The sequence below is a fragment of the Vulpes lagopus genome, chromosome 8 (assembly GCF_018345385.1).
Source record: "Vulpes lagopus strain Blue_001 chromosome 8, ASM1834538v1, whole genome shotgun sequence".
Lineage (NCBI taxonomy): Eukaryota > Metazoa > Chordata > Mammalia > Carnivora > Canidae > Vulpes > Vulpes lagopus.
The window spans coordinates 45,822,139-45,841,195 of NC_054831.1; the positions used below are offsets into that span (position 1 = coordinate 45,822,139).

The 19,057-nt window shown below is 32.7% G+C and overlaps 1 protein-coding gene across 8 annotated transcripts in view; it reads left to right on the forward strand.

Annotated features, from left to right (window-relative positions):
• The window catches only part of NBEA (neurobeachin), a 664,605-nt gene that overhangs the window by 88,791 nt on the left and 556,757 nt on the right, over positions 1-19,057 (forward strand). For all 8 annotated transcript variants that reach the window (XM_041767622.1, XM_041767623.1, XM_041767626.1 and 5 more), the window contains exons 5-8: positions 408-529; positions 2,058-2,184; positions 11,270-11,389; positions 14,038-14,184. In XM_041767622.1, coding sequence (XP_041623556.1) covers positions 408-529; positions 2,058-2,184; positions 11,270-11,389; positions 14,038-14,184 — 516 coding nt within the window. The remainder of the gene's footprint in view (positions 1-407; positions 530-2,057; positions 2,185-11,269; positions 11,390-14,037; positions 14,185-19,057) is intronic.

The following is a 19,057-nucleotide window of genomic DNA, read 5'->3' on the forward strand; positions in this document are numbered from 1 at the left end:
TCACTCAAGGTTAGATTTTTCTTTTGTAAGTTTTTTTTTTTTCCATTGTAATTTGATTCACTCGTCTTTGCAGCTGTATGGGATTTAGGGCTCTTTCAGTGGAGATATCTATGGAGATGATAAATGACCTTACACCAACTGTTTTTTCTTGGTGGAAGAGTAGGGCGGCTTGGCTTAAATTCTTTCCTTTCTCTCTTAGTTTAATGCATCTTTTAAGTTTTGATTTAGAGTCTAGTGGACTGGATGTTGAAATTGATGATACAGAAGGTGCTAAGGCCATTGGCTGGGAATAAGTCCATGATTTCCTGATATTTATACCTTTATTGTTTTTTGATCTGATTTGACCTTGGTTAATACCATATTTTTTTTAACTGATACTTTGGTATATTTTTTTCATTGCCTTGTAGGCAATTGCATTGCCTCCTATTGCAAAGTGGCCTTATCAGAATGGCTTCACCCTAAATACTTGGTTTCGTATGGATCCATTAAATAACATTAATGTTGATAAGGATAAACCTTATCTTTATTGGTAAGTAATATATTTAATTTTAGTACTTTTGTCTTAGTATGTCAGTCTTATAAATATGTGTCAAGGCAACATATTAAATAGAATGTGTATATATATATATATGTTTGTATGTTAAAACTATAAAGATACATGTCAATTTATTTTATTCATGTTTTGCTGTTAATTCTGGCAGTCGGCCTAATTTTTTTTTTTTCTCATTATGGTTTGAAACTCAAGGTTTACAAACCTCCTCTGTCCAGTCCACATCATTATAGATTAACTATGGGATTGTTAGTGGACATGTGAGTCCCCGATCCAGGGGAGGAAAAAAACAAACTCCTTCGATTTCATTACTTTACCTTTTTATTTCTTTTGTTCTATGATCATAATTAAGATATGATTTAAAAATATTAGTGATAATTACTATGTAAGAAAATGCAATCAAATAAAAAATTAATTATTTGAAAGATAACTAACAGAATGGGTTAATAAACCCAATAGTAGGTTGACCTATAGGGATCGAGAGCTTGGTAATTTTAGTTTACCAATAACGCACAGTAATGAGAACATCAAACTTTCAATGATTGCCTTACTATATACTAGGCATTTGTGTTTACATGTATTACCTTAATTAATACTTGCAATGTTCTGAAATAAGGCTGTTTGAGGTTGTCTTATCTTCATTACTTATTAATGATATGCTTTGGTGTCTTCAGCTGTAAAGTGTGGATAATAATAGTACTTATCATATAAGATTTAATGAGAGAATAATTAAGTGCTTTTGTATATTGGCTCAAAAATGTGAGTGCAAAAAATGTGAGCTATTATTAGCTTGTAAGCTCTATTATAAAAGATCACATAGGGATAGTAATAAGAGGGAGTTCTAAACAAACATCTGAACTTCCAAACAAATGGGTTGAACTTCAGAATGATTTTGGCAGATCATACATTTATTTCAGTAATACTATTATTTTGCCAGAGCATTTACAATTTTTACAATACTGTGCTTAAATTCACAGCTAGGAGGAGTGCTCCATTAGAAGAAAATAACTGTTTCATAGACACATATTTTTTCTTCTTCTAAAACTGTACTCCTTTGTTTGATTACCTACATCATTTATCAAATTTAGCTCTGACTTTTTAAAAATAATTTGTAAGCTATTTTTAAGGGTATAATAGAATTGGGAATAATTTGTTTTTGAAAACAGCAGTGTAATAGTAGTATAAATGGTTTTTGTGTTTGCTAATTTCAGAGGTCCTTGAAGATTAATGAAATACTTGGTAGTCTTTTATTGGCCATTAATTTGTCTTTGTGTATTTGTGCTATTTTACATTGAAATTTCAAAAGGTTCTGTAGTCTTCTTCTATTTTCTCAAGGTTCTAAACCTTTCATAATATAGTCTTTATTTGGTGCATGTAATACCCCTTCTACTCTCTGGGGAAATTAGTTTTGTTTTTATAATAATGTTTTATATTATTTATATAATAATTTTTGGATATAGCTTTTTGTATCAGAGGATATTGTACTAGTCTCAGTTTTTCTTTACAGTTTTCGTACTAGCAAAGGAGTTGGCTACTCTGCTCACTTTGTTGGCAACTGTTTAATAGTCACATCACTGAAGTCTAAAGGAAAAGGTTTTCAGCACTGTGTGAAATATGATTTTCAACCACGTAAGGTAGGTATACATTAATATTTCTATTGAGAATGACACAATTCGCCATTCCCACTGTCTTAAAATCCACCTATTATGACTTCTGTAATATTCCCTTTTATTAATTTTCTTATGACTCATAATGCTTTTCTCTTTCTCTTCTTTGTATTTTCTTTTTCTTTTTATGTCTAACTTTTCACCTAAAAAGATCAGGCTCTTGACCACTTGCAGTCTCTGTCTGTCTTGCTTGCTCACCCTCTGGGATCTGTTCTGTGGCTTTTTTTTTTTTTTTAAGGAGCAGGAATGGGTAACTTTATTTGGGAGCAAAGACAGTTGCTATGACAGTAGTTTGAGAATCTCAATCCCAAGAGTCACTTCAGGGTTATCTTAGAATGCAAAGCCAAGCTTATAAATGAAGCTGCCTTAAAGAAGAGGGAACATTTAAGATAGGGTAAAGGAATATAAGAATAAAATAGACTGTAAAGTCAGCAGTAGCATAAAGATCATTGGAAAACTCTTAAACAAAACCCACTGTGGCAGTTTGGAGGGGGAAAAAATATGCTTAAATTTTGGTTCTGTCACTTTTACCCCTAAATCTGTTTCACTTATCCTTGGTATTTGAGCTTTCTTAAAACACAAAACAAACCAAAAAACTCTATCTTAGATTCTACTCCATTAGTAATCATGGCGGGGATGGGGAAGCTACTGTGTTCCAGGCCTGGGGCTTTTTTAAAAAGTGTTCTGTGGCATTCTTAACAGTGAATACTTATTGAGTATTTACTAAGTCCCAGACCCTGTTGGTAGGCACTGCAAATATAACAGTGAACAAAACAGATAACATTCTACTTTTATGGAGCTTGTATTTTGGGGGAATTTTTATTCAGTTTCATGATAGTTTTCCACTCTTATTCTTATCTCTGAGCTCTATTATTACATCCTTATCTACCAAAAGGTACTGCCCTGTGAAAGTCTTTCTGGTCCATTCACAGACTATGTAACACTGAATTTACATCTCCAGTCTTATATTCATTATGTTCTTAAGTACGCTGATTTTATCAAGCAGCCTACAGTCTTCATGATAGTGGATACTTGAGTTGGCTTTGTTCTTCCTCCCCTTCTTGATCATGAATGATATCAGTGAAATTTTCCACTTCTGTACTTTGTATCTCTGTAATATATGTCTTTAAAAATTCCCTTACTTCCTAACTTCTTCGTATTGTTCTCTCTTTATCCTTGGATACTTTGTCTCTTCCTCTCCCAAACTGTGTTACACAGTAATATCTGATTTATATTCTTCTTGATCATATAATTCCACTGCGCTTACCAGTCATTTGCTTCTCACTAACTACAGAGTAAATTAACATTTTTAGCCTAGTCCTTCATGATTTGGGTTTCACTTTTAGCTTTTTGTTTATACCCTTTATTGTGTCAAAACTGAGCTACTGTACATGTTTCACTTTTTATCTTTTCCTTTTCAAATGTTCAATTTCTGGCATGAAAACATTTACATGTCTCCTCACTTATGACTGTAGATCTTCAAATCCTGCCTTATTTTTAGGGTCCATTCCATATAACACCATTTCCATGGAATCTTTCCTTGATTTTCCTTGCTCTCAGATAGAATCTCATAGCATTTTATTTCAGTATTTCTTATAGCAATTATTTCTTTTAAATCTTTATCATTCATTTATATGTACATTATTTAGTATCTATTGAGACTAAGCTATGTGTTGGATTCATCTTTTGAATTGTTTCACATACCTGCCATAGAGGTTTGAACTTGGTGGACTGCCAATAATAGATGTTGGATAAATGAATAAAATATGCCTTAATAATCAAAAGAACCCTTTTGTTTCCTGAAGGAGTAGGTTGTATTTATCTGGACAGCTAATTTCTATTGAGCAATTAATTTTCTATTGATATAAAATAAATGAGGTGTTACTGTTGATAAAGTGAGAAAGAAGGCCTGGGCCTTGTAGTCATTGCATCTTTGTAGGGCTATATGCCAGGGACCTTTTGGCAGGAGGAAGAAACAGTTACCACAGTAAAGATAGTATAGGTTGTTACTGTGAGATTCACATTTAAAATCAAAAGCTTACCAACCCTTTTTGTTGTTCCAGCACAGTAATGTACACTGCAAAACCAAGTTAAGTTTTGGATTTGTAGAGGATTTGAGCATTATCGATGAGCATTAAGAGAGATCTTTTATGCTTTTAGAGAAAGTGTTTTGCACAGGTTTTTTTTTTTATTTTTTTATTTTTTTTAAATTTTATTTTTTATGATAGTCACACACAGAGAGAGAGAGAGGCAGAGACATAGGCAGAGGGAGAAGCAGGCTCCATGCACCGGGAGCCCGACGTGGGATTCGACCCCGGGTCTCCAGGATCGCGCCCTGGGCCAAAGGCAAGCGCCAAACCGCTGCGCCACCCAGGGATCCCTGCACAGGTTTAATGGAAATAAGAATAGTTAGAATTCCAACTATTTACACATTCTTATATCTTTATTCAGATTCTAAAATTTTGGTATAAATGATACATAATTTTATATGATATGTCATATATAATAATTTACGTAGTATATAAATTTGCTATGTGTTTTATAGAAATAAGGCAGTGTCTTTTCAAGTTTCAGCATATTTATGAAACAATACTAAAGAATTTTAACAATTACATTATTAATTTAAAGTTTATTCACAGGGAAACATCTATATGAATTTTATGTTACTTTAACTATAGTTCTGAAGAATTAGTTTTGAAGAACATTTGCAGAAATTTTGCTTTAATTACAATTCTATCATGCTTTTCCTCTTCCCCTCAAATTCTCTTGTTTCCTCCTTTACATCTAACTCCTTTTTTTGCTCATCCTTTTCATTTTCCCTTAATTTTCCCTTTCTTTCCTTTTCTCATCTCCACCTTTTCTTGTTCTTCTTCCCTCTTTCTCTAATCTCATTTGATTTTGATAATAGAACCAGTCTTTAGACTGGACATTCAGATTTCACAGTAGTATATATATGTGTACATGTCATGCACTATGGATTTATATGTAATTAGCTCTTTCAAAAGGTCAAGTGTTAAGCCTCCAGATTTGGCAATACTTGAGGGAGTTTTAGCTCATTCTATTAGTCTTGAGTCTTGTTTCCTGAGATTTAAAGTTACACTGATTCCTGCTTCTTCAATAATACTGGCAAGGAGGAAGATGTTCAACAGTTAATGTTTTGGCTCATGAAATATGCCTTTGTTTAATATCCAGTAGAATATGGATATTCAGAGAACAAGTTGAAATGTGTTTTTTTTTTTTTTTTTTTTTTTTTTTGAAATGTGTTTTTAAAAGTTTGCTGTAAAGGTAAAAAATAACAAGAGAAAATGCAGAGAAATGTGTAACTAATTAATTAGAATTATAAAATATAATTCATTATCACCTGAGGTTTTTCTGGAGAGATGTTCCATTATATATTATATATAACGTGTATATATATATATATGTGTGTGTGTGTGTCTGTGTGCATATATATATAATATAATAGGTCCCGTCGTTGTGTTAGAGTAACTAACCATTTGAAAGTCCAGAATTTAAAAAACAAAGGAAGAAGTATAGGAGTTCCTATTTCCACATGTTTAAGGTCAGTTACTCTCCAGGTTCAATAGTCTTTTTTTGGATATATGACAATGAGATTGTCCACCGCCTTTAAGGCACAATCTGCCTTTTCTCTACAGGAATATTTATCTACAGGAACAACCAAAACAGAGATGATGAGCCTGAATATGGCAGAGGGAATGTCATTTCTTTTTCTTTCTTTTTGTTTGTTTTCATATTTGCTTATGATCCATCCCATGTATGTTTTCCTATATATTAAAGAAAACATGATTTAGGATGGGGTTTTCAAATATACATTTAAATATTTTCCCTGAGTCTAATAAAAATGTTTGCTTTAGTAATAACTATTTTTATTTAAAAATGTCAGTGTAACAATAATGCATTAATATATACCTAGAAAATTGCTCAAAGAGCAATGATTCTAAATAAGTTTATACATTAGATTGGAGTTCTTTTTTTCTTGATACAAATCCTAGTTATTTTAATAAAATTCAATTGTTTCTTCTCCAGAAATTCTGATTTATTGGATTTAGGATGACACCCAAGAGAGTCCAAATGTGCCAAATTATTTTGACTTTCAGTGGGAACTTGTTATAGATACAAATTCTTAGAATTATAATTTTCGTGTTAGGAATATGTTTTTAACAAATGCTCTAGGTGATTTTTTTTTCATTAGACAAGTTTAGATAACAGTGATTTGAAGAGTATACATAAGGAAAATTAGGGTGAAGTTAAGAACCAAATAAAATTGTCACTTATCAGTTTAAAGCAGTTTAACCCATTTGTTGTTCTTTCTCTCTTTTTGTCTTTATGCTGTTTCCTTATGAGAGATACATTCTAATTTGTAACCTCTCTATATACATTGATTCTAAGGAGTCTTGATAGGAGCAGGACCAGAGAGTGATGGAGGTTTTGCAAAACCTATAAGGATTCTCATATAATCTTTGAAAACCATAAATATTTTACTTTAGTGTTTGGTTATTCAAAATAAATACATTCTCTTTTCTTTCTTTATATTTCCAGAAGATGCCCTAGCTAAATTATATTCTTTAATGTGTTTAACTGGCCTTTCACAAAGAAATGATTATGTTAAAACTTTTTTTTTTTTTTACCTGTACCACTTATCAGATGTTTCCTTGTGACAACGTATGGCAATTATTAGTATATTACCTAATATGTAGTAAGGGCTCAATATGTGTTAGCTGCTATTGATATTTGTATAAGTATCATGTTATGGGGTGCCTGGGTGGCTCAGTGGTTGACCGTCTGCCTTTGGCTCAGGTCATGATCCCAGGGTCCTGGGATCGAGTACTGCATCGGGCTACCCTCTTTGCAGGGAGCCTGCTTCTCCCTCTGCCTATGTCTCTGACTCTCTCTGTCTCTCATGAATAAATAAATAAAATCTAAAAAAAAATCATGTTATATTTTCCTATGAATTCTTATTACAGGTTTTTTTCTTGTTCCTTTTTTATAGATCTATTTTTGCAGATCTCAGTAGATGTACATAATAGCAATATACACACAGTTTCCAATTTTCCTCCCATTTCTTTTAAAATATAAGTCAAAAATATCAAGTCAAAGGTTGTGCTCTTTTGAATTGAAACGGCACTTGTTTATTATGTAAAGTATAGATTGACGTACCACAACAAGAGATGTACCACAAGAGAACAGAAAAGTTCATTTTCCTTGTAACTACTGTGTGACCTTCCCTGAGATCAGTTTATCCATTCAACATGCATTCTTTTATTCATTCATCATTTTTATCAGATATCAGTTTTGACCAAAATCAACCTTATTGTAACTCCACATCTTATTATCTGACTAATTAAGTTAGCTACTTATTAACTGTATTAATATTAATTGACCAATATTAACTGTATTAATGATCTCAGGTTAGTGGTACCACAACCCATTTAAGTGAAAAAATGGAAACCATCTTATATTCCCCTTTTCTGTATCATCACTTCTGTTCAGTTCTGTGAATTAGTCCCTATCCCCCTTCTTTTAAATTACTAATGCCTTTGTCTTAATTTAGATTTTATTAGTTTTCTTACCTGAACCTTGGCAGGAGTTTTCAAGTTTATATTTAACCACATTTGCCTAACTATTCTACCTACTCAATACTGCCAGTTATTTCCCTAAATAACTACCTACTCAATACTGCCAGTTATTTCCCTAAATAACTGCCAGTTATTTCTCCTTTTATGAAGATGATCATTTCACTTTCCTGCTCAGAATTCCTTAGTGATACCACGTTATGCAGAAACAAAGGCCAATTACTAAAGGTGTCCTACCTGTCTCTTTATAAGCTGGTCTTTGTTATTGCAGCTTGATCTAAACACTGAGAAAAGTTTTGTCATGCCTCTGTGCTATTATATAAAGTATTAGAATTCTTCTGCCTGGAATAAATGCCCCCCACCCTCCTGTTTATGTAACAGTTTGTATTCATCCTTCAAACTAAGTCTTAAGTTTCATTTTACTCTTTTAGTGATTTTCCTGTTTGCCTTCCTTTCATTTGTCTTTGCTTTTCCCCCTCTCAAATTAATCATTCCTTCTTTTGCTCCCTTATCTGTATTTTAGATATTTTTCATGGTTTTATAATTGTTTTCATATTTGTTTTTCTGGTGAAACCTCCATAAGGTATATTGTTATCTTGGTATGCCCACAGTCTGGGGGATACTTGGCATGAAATAGATGTTCAGTAAACTTTTTAAATGAATGATGGACTCTGAGAAATAAATAATGTCAATCTTAGCAGAAAAAATCTCATCAGGAGGAAATAGTGGATAAAAAAATAGATATTTAGTTAACTCCATCTTATTTGTAGGTGCCAAATATGTATTAGGAACCATGTTCTTCATAGTTTTTATATATTATGTATTATCTGTAATATTCCCAACCACTCCACAAAGTAGGCATTATTATTTCTCCTTTTTTAGACATGAGAGTAGATTCAGAAAGGCCAAATAATTTGCCAGAAGCCATAAAGCTCATAACCTGGGAACTCAGTTTATATCTGTATGAATTTAAAGTTTGTACTGCCCAGCCTAGCACACTATAAATTTTCTGGTATACAGGAGAAAGAACTCAATAAATATTTGTTAAATAAATAAGAACTCATATTAGGTATGTCAGTAACTATAATAATGTATCTAATATTACTTAAACTTGTCCTTGGATAGCGGGAAATCCTCTTCTATTTATAGACATTTATTTATGTGTATTCTATTTAGAAATTTAAAATTTCTTAAAAATTTACTCCAAAATATGAAGATTGTATTTCCTGTGTTACCTAGATGGCATTCTGGTAGAAAATTTTCAAACTCATTGAGGGTAATATAGGTGAATTTGAATTCTTATGCATACAAATAAACCATAAGATTTTTCTTTTTTCTTTTTTAAAGATTTTATTTATTCTTGAAAGACAGAAAGAGAGAGAGGCAGAGACACAGGCAGAGGGAGTAGTAGGCACCATGTAGGGAGCCCGACGTGGGACTGGATCCCTGGTCTCCAGGATCACGCCCTGGACTGAAGGCAGTGCTAAAGTAAACTAAACCGCTGAGCCACCTGGGCTGCCTTAGATTTTTCTTAAATTTATTTGAAGCACCATTTTTATGGCTTCTTCTTGAGAATTTTGTAGTATTTAGAAATAGTTGTTAAATGACTGACTTTAAAGATTTTCTTCTGCTTTTAATCAGGAGAAACATACAAATTGTCCTGATCAAGTGGAAGATTCAGTTTGCAATAATTAGAGTTAAAGGTAATCTAAAATGAAACATTTAAAATAACTTGTGTTTTAGGGATTACATAGTTTTACCTGACGTTTTATTTTTTTACTTGAGGAACAGTGTTTATGTTATTGTCTTCCATGAGTTGTTCAGTGCACTATTTTTTTCTTTCTTCTTTTCTTTTCTTTCTTTTCTTTTCTTTTCTTTTTTTTCTTTTCTTTTCCTTTCTTTCTTTTCGTTTTTTTCTTTTCTTTTCTTTCTTTCTTTTTTAAAGATTTTATTTTTTTATGCCTGAGAGAGAGGGGGCAGAGACACAGGCAGAGGGAGAAGCAGGCTCCACTCCATGCAGGGAGCCTGACATGGGACTCGATCCCGGGTCCCCAGGATCCCACCCTGGGCTGAAGGCGGCGCTAAACCGCTGAACCACCAGGGCTGCCTGTATTTTTATTTTCTAGATAACATTAATAAAATAGAATTTTGTTCAGTGTTTTTCATACACTTTGAAATAACTGATATTTTAGTGGCTGAGAATTATTACAGCTTTATGTTTTTCAAAATATGCTATATGGAATGATTGAATAGTGCTTAAGTAATTTGGGAAACAAAATTTGCATTACATATTTTTATTTTTTTGGGGGGGGAAACTAAGTCTAATTTTCCCTCCTTAATCCCTCAAGGCATACTTGTTCAAGTATCTGTAAATTATTTGCATTTTTTTTAATTTTAGAAAAATATTTCTGTATTCTCAGCCTTAGGTTATTAACTTTCAAAAGGGTAAGAGTTTAAATAATTCTGTATCAAAATATACACTTAAAATGCTTTTGGTTGACCCTAGTAACTATAAAGATAGAACTTAATATAAATAATAGTGAAACGGAATATAAAGGAAGGGAGAAGAAATGTTGGGAAATATCAGGAAGGGAGACAGAACATAAAGACTCCTAACTCGGGGAAACGAACTAGGGGTGGTGGAAGGGGGGAGGAGGGCGGGTGTTGGAGGGGAATGTGTGACGGGCACTGAGGTGGACACTTGACGGGATGAGCACTGGGTGTTTTTCTGTATGTTGGTAAATTGAACACCAATAAAAATTAATTAAAAAAAAAAGAACTTAATATAAACTCATTCCTTGATTCTTAATGTATATTCACACATTAGTAAGTTTAAATATGTAATTATTCTTGTACCTAATCTAAATTGTGGAATTGAAATCACTTAAATTTTATTATAAATGTTAGTTAAAATGTTGTTTCTTTGGTAGGTATTTCCTGAGCATGCAATCCAAAGTAGAATCCTAGGTTATTCTTCCTCAGTTTACACTGTTTTTTTTTTCCCCCTCAGAGTAATCTTGATTATTCATCTTATATTTTTTTACTTGTCTAATATGTGTCTTTTTCATTACATCATGAATTTCAGGATAGCCGGATCTATGTGCTCTGTCTGGTCAAACTTGAGTATTTGTGGTGCCTGGCAGTATATACATGTTGTTAAATGAATGAGCACAAATATAATTGTATTTCCATAATATTTAGATCTTAGTATAGTGGAAGGAATATCATTCCTGAGTTCAGAGTGTTCTAGGTCTGTCTCCATCACTGATTTAATCTTTATGAATCAATTCTTTCATCTGCAAAATGAGAAATAAGAGGTGCAACTTGAAATGGTAATGTGTAATTGTTAATTCTTTCAAGCATTTCTTGTAGTGTGCTATGAATGTTATGATTGCTTTTTTAGACCATAACTAAACATGACATATTAAGATCTTTAAATCTTTTTTTTTTTATTTAAGTGGTACATGATCAGCATTGTCCACATTTATAATCGGTGGAGGAACAGTGAAATTCGGTGTTATGTTAATGGACAGCTGGTATCCTATGGTGATATGGCTTGGCATGTTAACACAAATGATGTAAGTTTTTTCTTTAACCTGTGCTTTAATGTATTTAAATATGTAATGTATTATTGTTCATAACATGAATTTTGTAATAGAATTGTTTTGTAGAAAATAGTTATACTTTGAAAGTTTTTTTTCTGTTAAGTGAATTTTTAGGTCTCGTTTAATTAAGTTGCTAAAATAGTGATACAAAAAAGGGAAAATTGCTCAAATAAATTATTAAGGATTAGATCAAAACATCCATGCAGTATTCTATTCTTTCCAGAATTTCAAGCGGTAAAAACTGTGTCTTGCATCTTATCTGGATGTGAAAGGAAGACTTTAAACAATGTGAATAAGTATAACATGTAGTCATTGTTATTTACTAGATAAGTAGTGATAAATGCTGTGGAAAAAAAAAGTGGAAATAGTATAGAGGCTATAGGTGTAGGGAAGGGGAAGCTATATGGTATAGAAATGACCTTAGAAGAGTTGAGGGAAAAAGTCATGTGGATATTTGGGAGAAATATCCCATTTGCTGGAAGCAGTGAGTGCGAAGCCTATGAGGTGAACTGAAAAGTTAATTAAACAAAAAAGCAACCAAAAATGGACAGAATAATGTTAAGAGATAAGGTTAGGCAGATAGTAGGTGGTGAAATCATGCAGAGTCTCAAGTGTTAACATAATACCTGGGCTTTTCTATCTTACCCAGCATAAAAACTTTGGAAAGTTTTGAGCAGACAGGTGATATGATACTGATTCATATTTTAAAAATATCAGGCTGTAGAATTGAGAATATTTTGAAGGAAAAAAATGACAGAAGCAAGGAGATCAATTAAATGACTTACTGTGATAATAACAAACACAATACTAGTTTTGACTGTCCTATTAGTAGTGAGAGAGGTTACACAGTTGAATTCTGAATAGAAAATATCTAGAGTTAAAACCTCAAGATCTCTGTTCTGGACTTTCCCTTGTCATTATCCTGGCCTGTCAGACCCAGAGTAAAAGATATTTTCTAATGCCAAAATATTTCCAAACCAATAATAGTTAACTATTCCAGGGTACCTGGTTTTATAAAAACTTGCCTCTTTTAAACAAAATTCACATCTCAGTATTGTCCATATCTCTCCAGACTATAATTTACTCAAGAGCAGGATCTCTTCTTGTTCTCTCTGGTATTCTTCTAAATAGTACTGTGTACAAAGTCCGCAGCTTTTTCCCTGAGTCATGGGTTGGAAGAATATACCCTGCAGACCATGTCTGAACCTTGATCTGTTTTTGCATGACCTGAGAGCTAAGAATCTTGGTTTCTTCATTTTAAAGGTTTTTCTTTTTTTAAAGATGTTTTTTTAAAGAATCATTTTTTTAAACATCCAGACAAACAAACAAAATAGAAGATTATATGACAGAAACCACATGTAGCTTGCAAAGATGAAATTCTGCTTCATGTCTACCTTCCAAAGAGGATTTTTATTATACAGTGGAAGAAACTTAAGAGACTTTGTTGACTGTCACTAACTCTACAGTTTTATATAGATACCGTTTTATATAAATATATATATATTTAAAGATTTTATTTATTTATTCATGACAGAGAGACAGGCAGAGACACAGGCAGAGGGAGAAGCAGGCCCCATGGAGGGAGACCAATGTGGGACTTGTTCCCGGGTCTCCAGGATCACACCTTGGGCTGAAAGCGGCACTAAACCGCTGGGCCACTGAGGCTGCCCTACAGTTATATTTAAAAAGAAGGAAGAGAATAAAGAAAGAAGACTTATTTTTGAATTATTTGCAATAGTACACCAAAAAATAGAGAGGCATGGGCAATAACACATATATACACATACATTATGCAGTAAATTCTAAAGGCTCTTATAGTTTTAATTACAGGTTGGGTATTTGACAAGGAGTTTCTGTCTTTGTAATTCATTCACAAATATTTTGTTATTCTGTTGAGGCACCAAAGGAATTCCATATATATTTAATGTCTTGATGATCAGTACTAAGGTGTGGAATAACTTATAAGGATGAGGGAGGGAAACTGGAGCCTACCATTAGGGGAGATTTTAAGAAGTAGAGATGAGAAAGGGCTTGTTAAATATGGCTTCTTAGGTCTTGAAGTCTCCAGATGGAGAGCATTGTACCGTCTGCTTTAGGTTGCAGACTTTAGTGATTTGTTTATTTGGTTCTGCATAATGCCTACTCATGGAAGAGAGGGAATTGGTTTTCATTCTGTCCTTGACATAGTGTGGAGAAATTAGATAGTTTCAGAAATTAGGCCTATGTGTTTATGGTTAAAAATTGGAATAGTTATTCTCTGATCCATATGAATCTCTATATAGACAGTTATTAAATCATTAGAATTTCAAATTAGTTTTACTTTTATAAATAGAATTATAAGCCCATTTGTCTTTAACTATGACATTTGGAAAGTGGTTAAGTGATTATTGAATAATTGGTTATTTTTGCTTTTCCATAGATACAAAATATTTAACTGATTAACTTTTTCTAAAAATCTATAGCTGGCCTTTTTATTATTTAAATACTCCATAAAGTCTTAAGTGATGCTTTCTTCTATCATTATTGTTATACTGTAAGGTCTTCATGACAGTGAAGGCAAGTATCCTTAAATATTTTGTCATTACAAAATAATACATTTTTTTATGACTTTTTAAAAATAGAGCTATGACAAGTGCTTTCTCGGATCTTCAGAAACTGCTGATGCAAATAGGGTATTCTGTGGTCAACTTGGTGCCGTGTATGTATTCAGTGAAGCACTCAACCCTGCGCAGATATTTGCAATTCATCAGTTAGGACCTGGATATAAGGTAATAAAACTATTATAATTCTGGAAAGTTTTATATGGATTTTATGTGAAATGTGATACAATATAATATATAGGGATAATCTTCAGTGTGGTTTAAAAGTTGTCTCTATTTTTTGGAGCTCAGTTGTTCTTAACAGTTTTCATTTTGTTTCAAAGGTGCTTTTTTTCTTTTTAACTATTTTCCATTCACAAACTTTGAAAATTCTTTAGAATATTTCCTATAACATTAGGCTTTTTTTTTTTTAGAGTCATGGCTTTTGTTGACATTCTGAAATAATAAATTTTATGAAACCATATTGCTTAATGTGGTATTTGAAATCTCAGATTTTGAAATACATAATGAACAAATGAAATGACCATTATTGTTCAAATTAGAAATAGTTTGGAAAGAATAAAGGTTTAAAAAGAAAATAGTGTAAAATTACATGTGGCTGAAATTACTCAGTTTTAGTTTTTACTTTTGTTTGTCCTTTACAATAGATAAGGAAGGTAGTACAATACTGACCATATGAATTTTGCAAAAGCAAGTATTTAATATGATTTATCATAATCTTCCTATTTTTTTTACTTTCAAAATGAAGACTTATATAGGCAAAATACTGTATTCACATATATGAAAGAGTTTTTAATATGCAGTATATCTGGCTAGGGAAATATATGAGTATTATTTAAATCACATAAGGAGCTGTGACATCCCAAACTCTTTGGAGCTGAGAGAATTATGCAGTGTAAGTCAAAGTTTTTTTAATTTTGAAGAAGTTCATATCTTCCATCGAACAGCTATTTAAAAAAAAAAACTTAGTGTTTAAATAATCAGTGCGAAGATTATATTATTAAAAAGGTGTACTAAAATATTTCTGTCCCTAGTGATTTTAAATCACAATGATATTAAATGACAATAATGCTGTCATTTTTATGTCAAGGTGAAAATACTTGCTACAATCTTTTGTCCCTAACACTTTATCATTGCTAGAAATGAATTTGTGCTTATACAGCATTTTTTCTTTCATGAGTCCTTTTGTTGGGTTTGGGTTCTAGTTCTGCCATGTGTTGGCTTTGTGTGGGAATATTTCTGTAATTAGATTTTTGGATTCTGCCTCCTTTTATATTTCTTCAGCTTGGCCTAAAATATTTGAAGTGGCTTTCTTCAAACACTGCCAGAATGTTATTAAGTGAATCAAAATCAGTGATCCACAATTAAGATAGAAAATTAAAAAGCTCCCACAGATATGCAAAGTGTAAATCCAATATGATTGTTATAGTGAAATTTTAGAATTGATGGCAGCTTCCTGGCAGGAAAAAGGAAAAGGACTAAATATAAACAGGTTATGTAATTCTCCTATTTGGAAGGAGCAAACATTGTCTTGAGCCACTTTGCAAACTTAGTGACTTATCATATAGCTCTTTCTCATCCATAGTCTTTCATAACAAAAGTGAAAATGAGTAGTAACCCTGTGTCCCATGTTCTATACGCAGATACTCATGTGATACAGAATGTATTCCTATCATAGACAATAGAATACCTCTATCAAAATCGGAACTTTTAAAAGAAAATACCTCTAAATTTTAGGTATTTCATGAAAAAAATATTTTATTATGAAAGTTCCCAGCCTGTGAGTATAGCCATTGAGCCCCTGTTTTTTTTTTTTTTAAGGCTGATTCATTTATTTTAGCAGAGGGGAGAGACAGAAAGAGAGCAAGAGAGGAAGAGAAAGTATGGGAGAGGGGCAAAGGGAGACAGAGCCCTAAGCTGAGTCCTTGCTTAGTGTGGAGTCTGTGGGGCTTATGAGCCTGAGATCACAACCTGAACCAAAACCAAGAGTTGTATGCTCAGCCAACTGTGCCACCCAGGTGCCTCCTGAGCCCTTTGTTGTTAATGAAAATAGACTGTAAATCTGTGAGTGTATATGTATTTTCTCAATTTGTAAGTATTAATAGTAGAAATGCTATTAGGAAATGCATCTGTAAAATTTTTTGACATTGAAGTTGTTTTCTAGAAATTCAGAGAATGAAGAGAAAGAAGAAAGGATGCAAATAAAGATCAGATTGTGTTATGACAAGGAAAAAAGCTGAAGTGGTACACATATAATAGTCTCAATTTTCTTAGGTAAAGTAGGAAGTAAAGTCACTTTTTTATGAGTTGAAGGGGTAGTGAGTTACAGTGGAATTTTTATAATGTTTTGTATGTAATAGTTGCCATTTAGCTTAAATTACAAATCTAGAATTGTTAAATATTATATAATAAGATATTTATATTCATAGATGCATTTTAAAAATATTTTATTTATTCATGAGAGACACAGAGAGAGGAGAGAGAGACGGAGACAGAGACAGAGACAGAGGACAGAGACACAGGCTGAGAGAGAAGCAGGCTCCATGCAGGGAGCCTGACATAGGACTTAATCCCGGGTCTCCAGGATCAGGCCCTGGGCTGAAGGTGGCGCTAAACCACTGAGCGACCCGGCTGCCCTTGTTGATGCATGTTATATGGAACTTCCAATAAGTAGAGTGGTCAGATGGTATTCTCTGTGATTCTGGGCTTAATGTAGATGGCATGTCAACATCTGGGCCCTGAAATAAATTAATTCCCCCCAAAATAATGTCCTCAAACTATATATACTATGCAGCCTATTCTGTGTAATTATGATTTGTTGAAAAAGAATTAGAATTAGAATATTAGATATTTTTCTGTGAAATGTCTGGTTTTGAGCAATATGGCTTGTCAGTGAATATTTTGTACTTAGCTATTTTAGGTAAACTGTAAATAAAGGAGTATATTACTAATCAATTAAATAAATCATTAGATTTGGAAGTAATTGGTAAAACACGGAATTTCTCACTGTAACTTTGTTTAGTATAGAAAAATTTACTGTGAGGTTAGTGTATTGGAGAGCTGCATTTGATGGGGTAATTCAGTGTCTACAAGATTATAAAAAGTCATATATAGTGGTTTTTTGACATAAGCTTGCAAAACAGATTTTAAAGTTTTGATATTTTTTAATTGTTATTGGACATTTCCTAACCCTTTGTGGCAAGCAATTCATCTCCATTGCTAAATATTTCAATATTAAGCTTTGTGTTTTGTCTTCCATTCAAGAAAACGATAACATAATGATTCTGTATCAGTATTATATTATGATAAAGGCCTAACTGATACAGAGAAAATGTATAGAACAATCTCCAAAATTAAAAATCACTTTGGAGGGTTTCTGATACTTGCTTGGATAGGCAAGTTCCTAAGAGAGTGATACTCCCACAGTAACCACTTAAAACTCTGCACATAATACAGAAAACAGGTATGTGAGGGCTTTCAGACTGAATAATTGTAGTCAGGTTTTAGAGAAGTATCAAAACATGAAACAAGTGGTCAGCATGGATTGAGTTCCCCATTTTTCACTCTGGCCATAAAAATTAAGATAAAAAACACTTGGCCAGTCAACACCATGGAGATTAAGCTGCCATGGGCAGCTGTGGATAAGAGACAGCAAGGAAAGAATCTGAATCTATATTTTAAAAAAACTCAGCTTGAATCTCTGGCCAACCCCTGAAACCATGATCATGGAAAACTGATAATAGATTGTAAATACGGGTTCAAGAACTGAACTGAGATCCAAGACACCACACATAGGAGGTATGACAGTCTGTAATTGTATCTAAACAGGAAAATGACCCCATGAAACAAAAACATAAATACTTTTCAGAAAAATATGGTCTCTACAGAATAATTTTCACCATGTCCAGCATATAATCCAAAATTGCTCATCCTTTGAAAAGCTAGGAAAATGTGACTTATTCTCAAGGAAAGGGAAAATCAGCACACAGCAACTTCAGGATAAACCAGAATCATTGAATTATCACATGAGGACTTCTTGGGAGCTATTATAACTAGTGAGGTTAAAAATATTGTTTGTAATGAGCTGAAGGTTAGGAATTATCAGCCACAAAAATTTTTTTAAATGGAAATTTTAGAACTGGTGACTGTATCTGCTTTAAAAAAATCCACTGTATGTGTTTATTATTAGCAAAATTGATAGGATAGAGAAATAAATAAACTTAGATATAGACTGACAGAACCATTAGAAAAGAGAGAAAAGATTAGAAGGGAAAGAAGAAAATGATAGAGATGTACGGGGTGGTTTTGAAATCTAATATGCAACATATAAGAGAAAAGGCTAGAACAAATATATGAAGAAATAATGGTAGAAAACTTCCCAAATTTCATTTAAAACAAACAAACAAACAAACAAACAAACAAACAAACACATTACAGATTGAAGGAACTATGTAAACTCAGAGGAAAATAAAGTCAGGGAAACCATAAAATCCATTCCTTTCTTGGGGAGAACGAGGATGTACATTATTATGGGAGGGGACAGACAATAAAAAAGTAGATAGTGTGCTAGATGGTGGTAGTGCTATGGGAAAAATAAAGCATATAAAAAGAGGGAAAATGGTGGGCTACAGTTAGAGTGATAGCAGAGATTTTCTCAGATATTTTCTCATGCTACTTTTAAGATTGTCTCCTTGTCTTTGGCTATCAGCATTTTTACTATGATTTTTCTGCTTGTAGGTTTCTTTGCTTTTATTTTTCTTTGAGTTCATGGGCTTCCTGAATGTGCATATTAGTGCTTTCTAAAATTTGAGGAAGTTTTCAGTTCCTCAAGTTTTTGGGTATTTTTCTCTTTTCTCTTCTCTGCCTCTGCTATTCCCATTTTGTATATGTTGGTATACCTAGTTGTTTCCGACATTTCTCTGAGGCTTTAATAATTTTTCCTTACTCTTTTTTCTTTCTGGTTTTTGGATTACATAATCCCTGTTAATTTATTTTTATATTTGCTAATTCTGTCCTTTACTTGTTCAGATCTTTTGTTGAG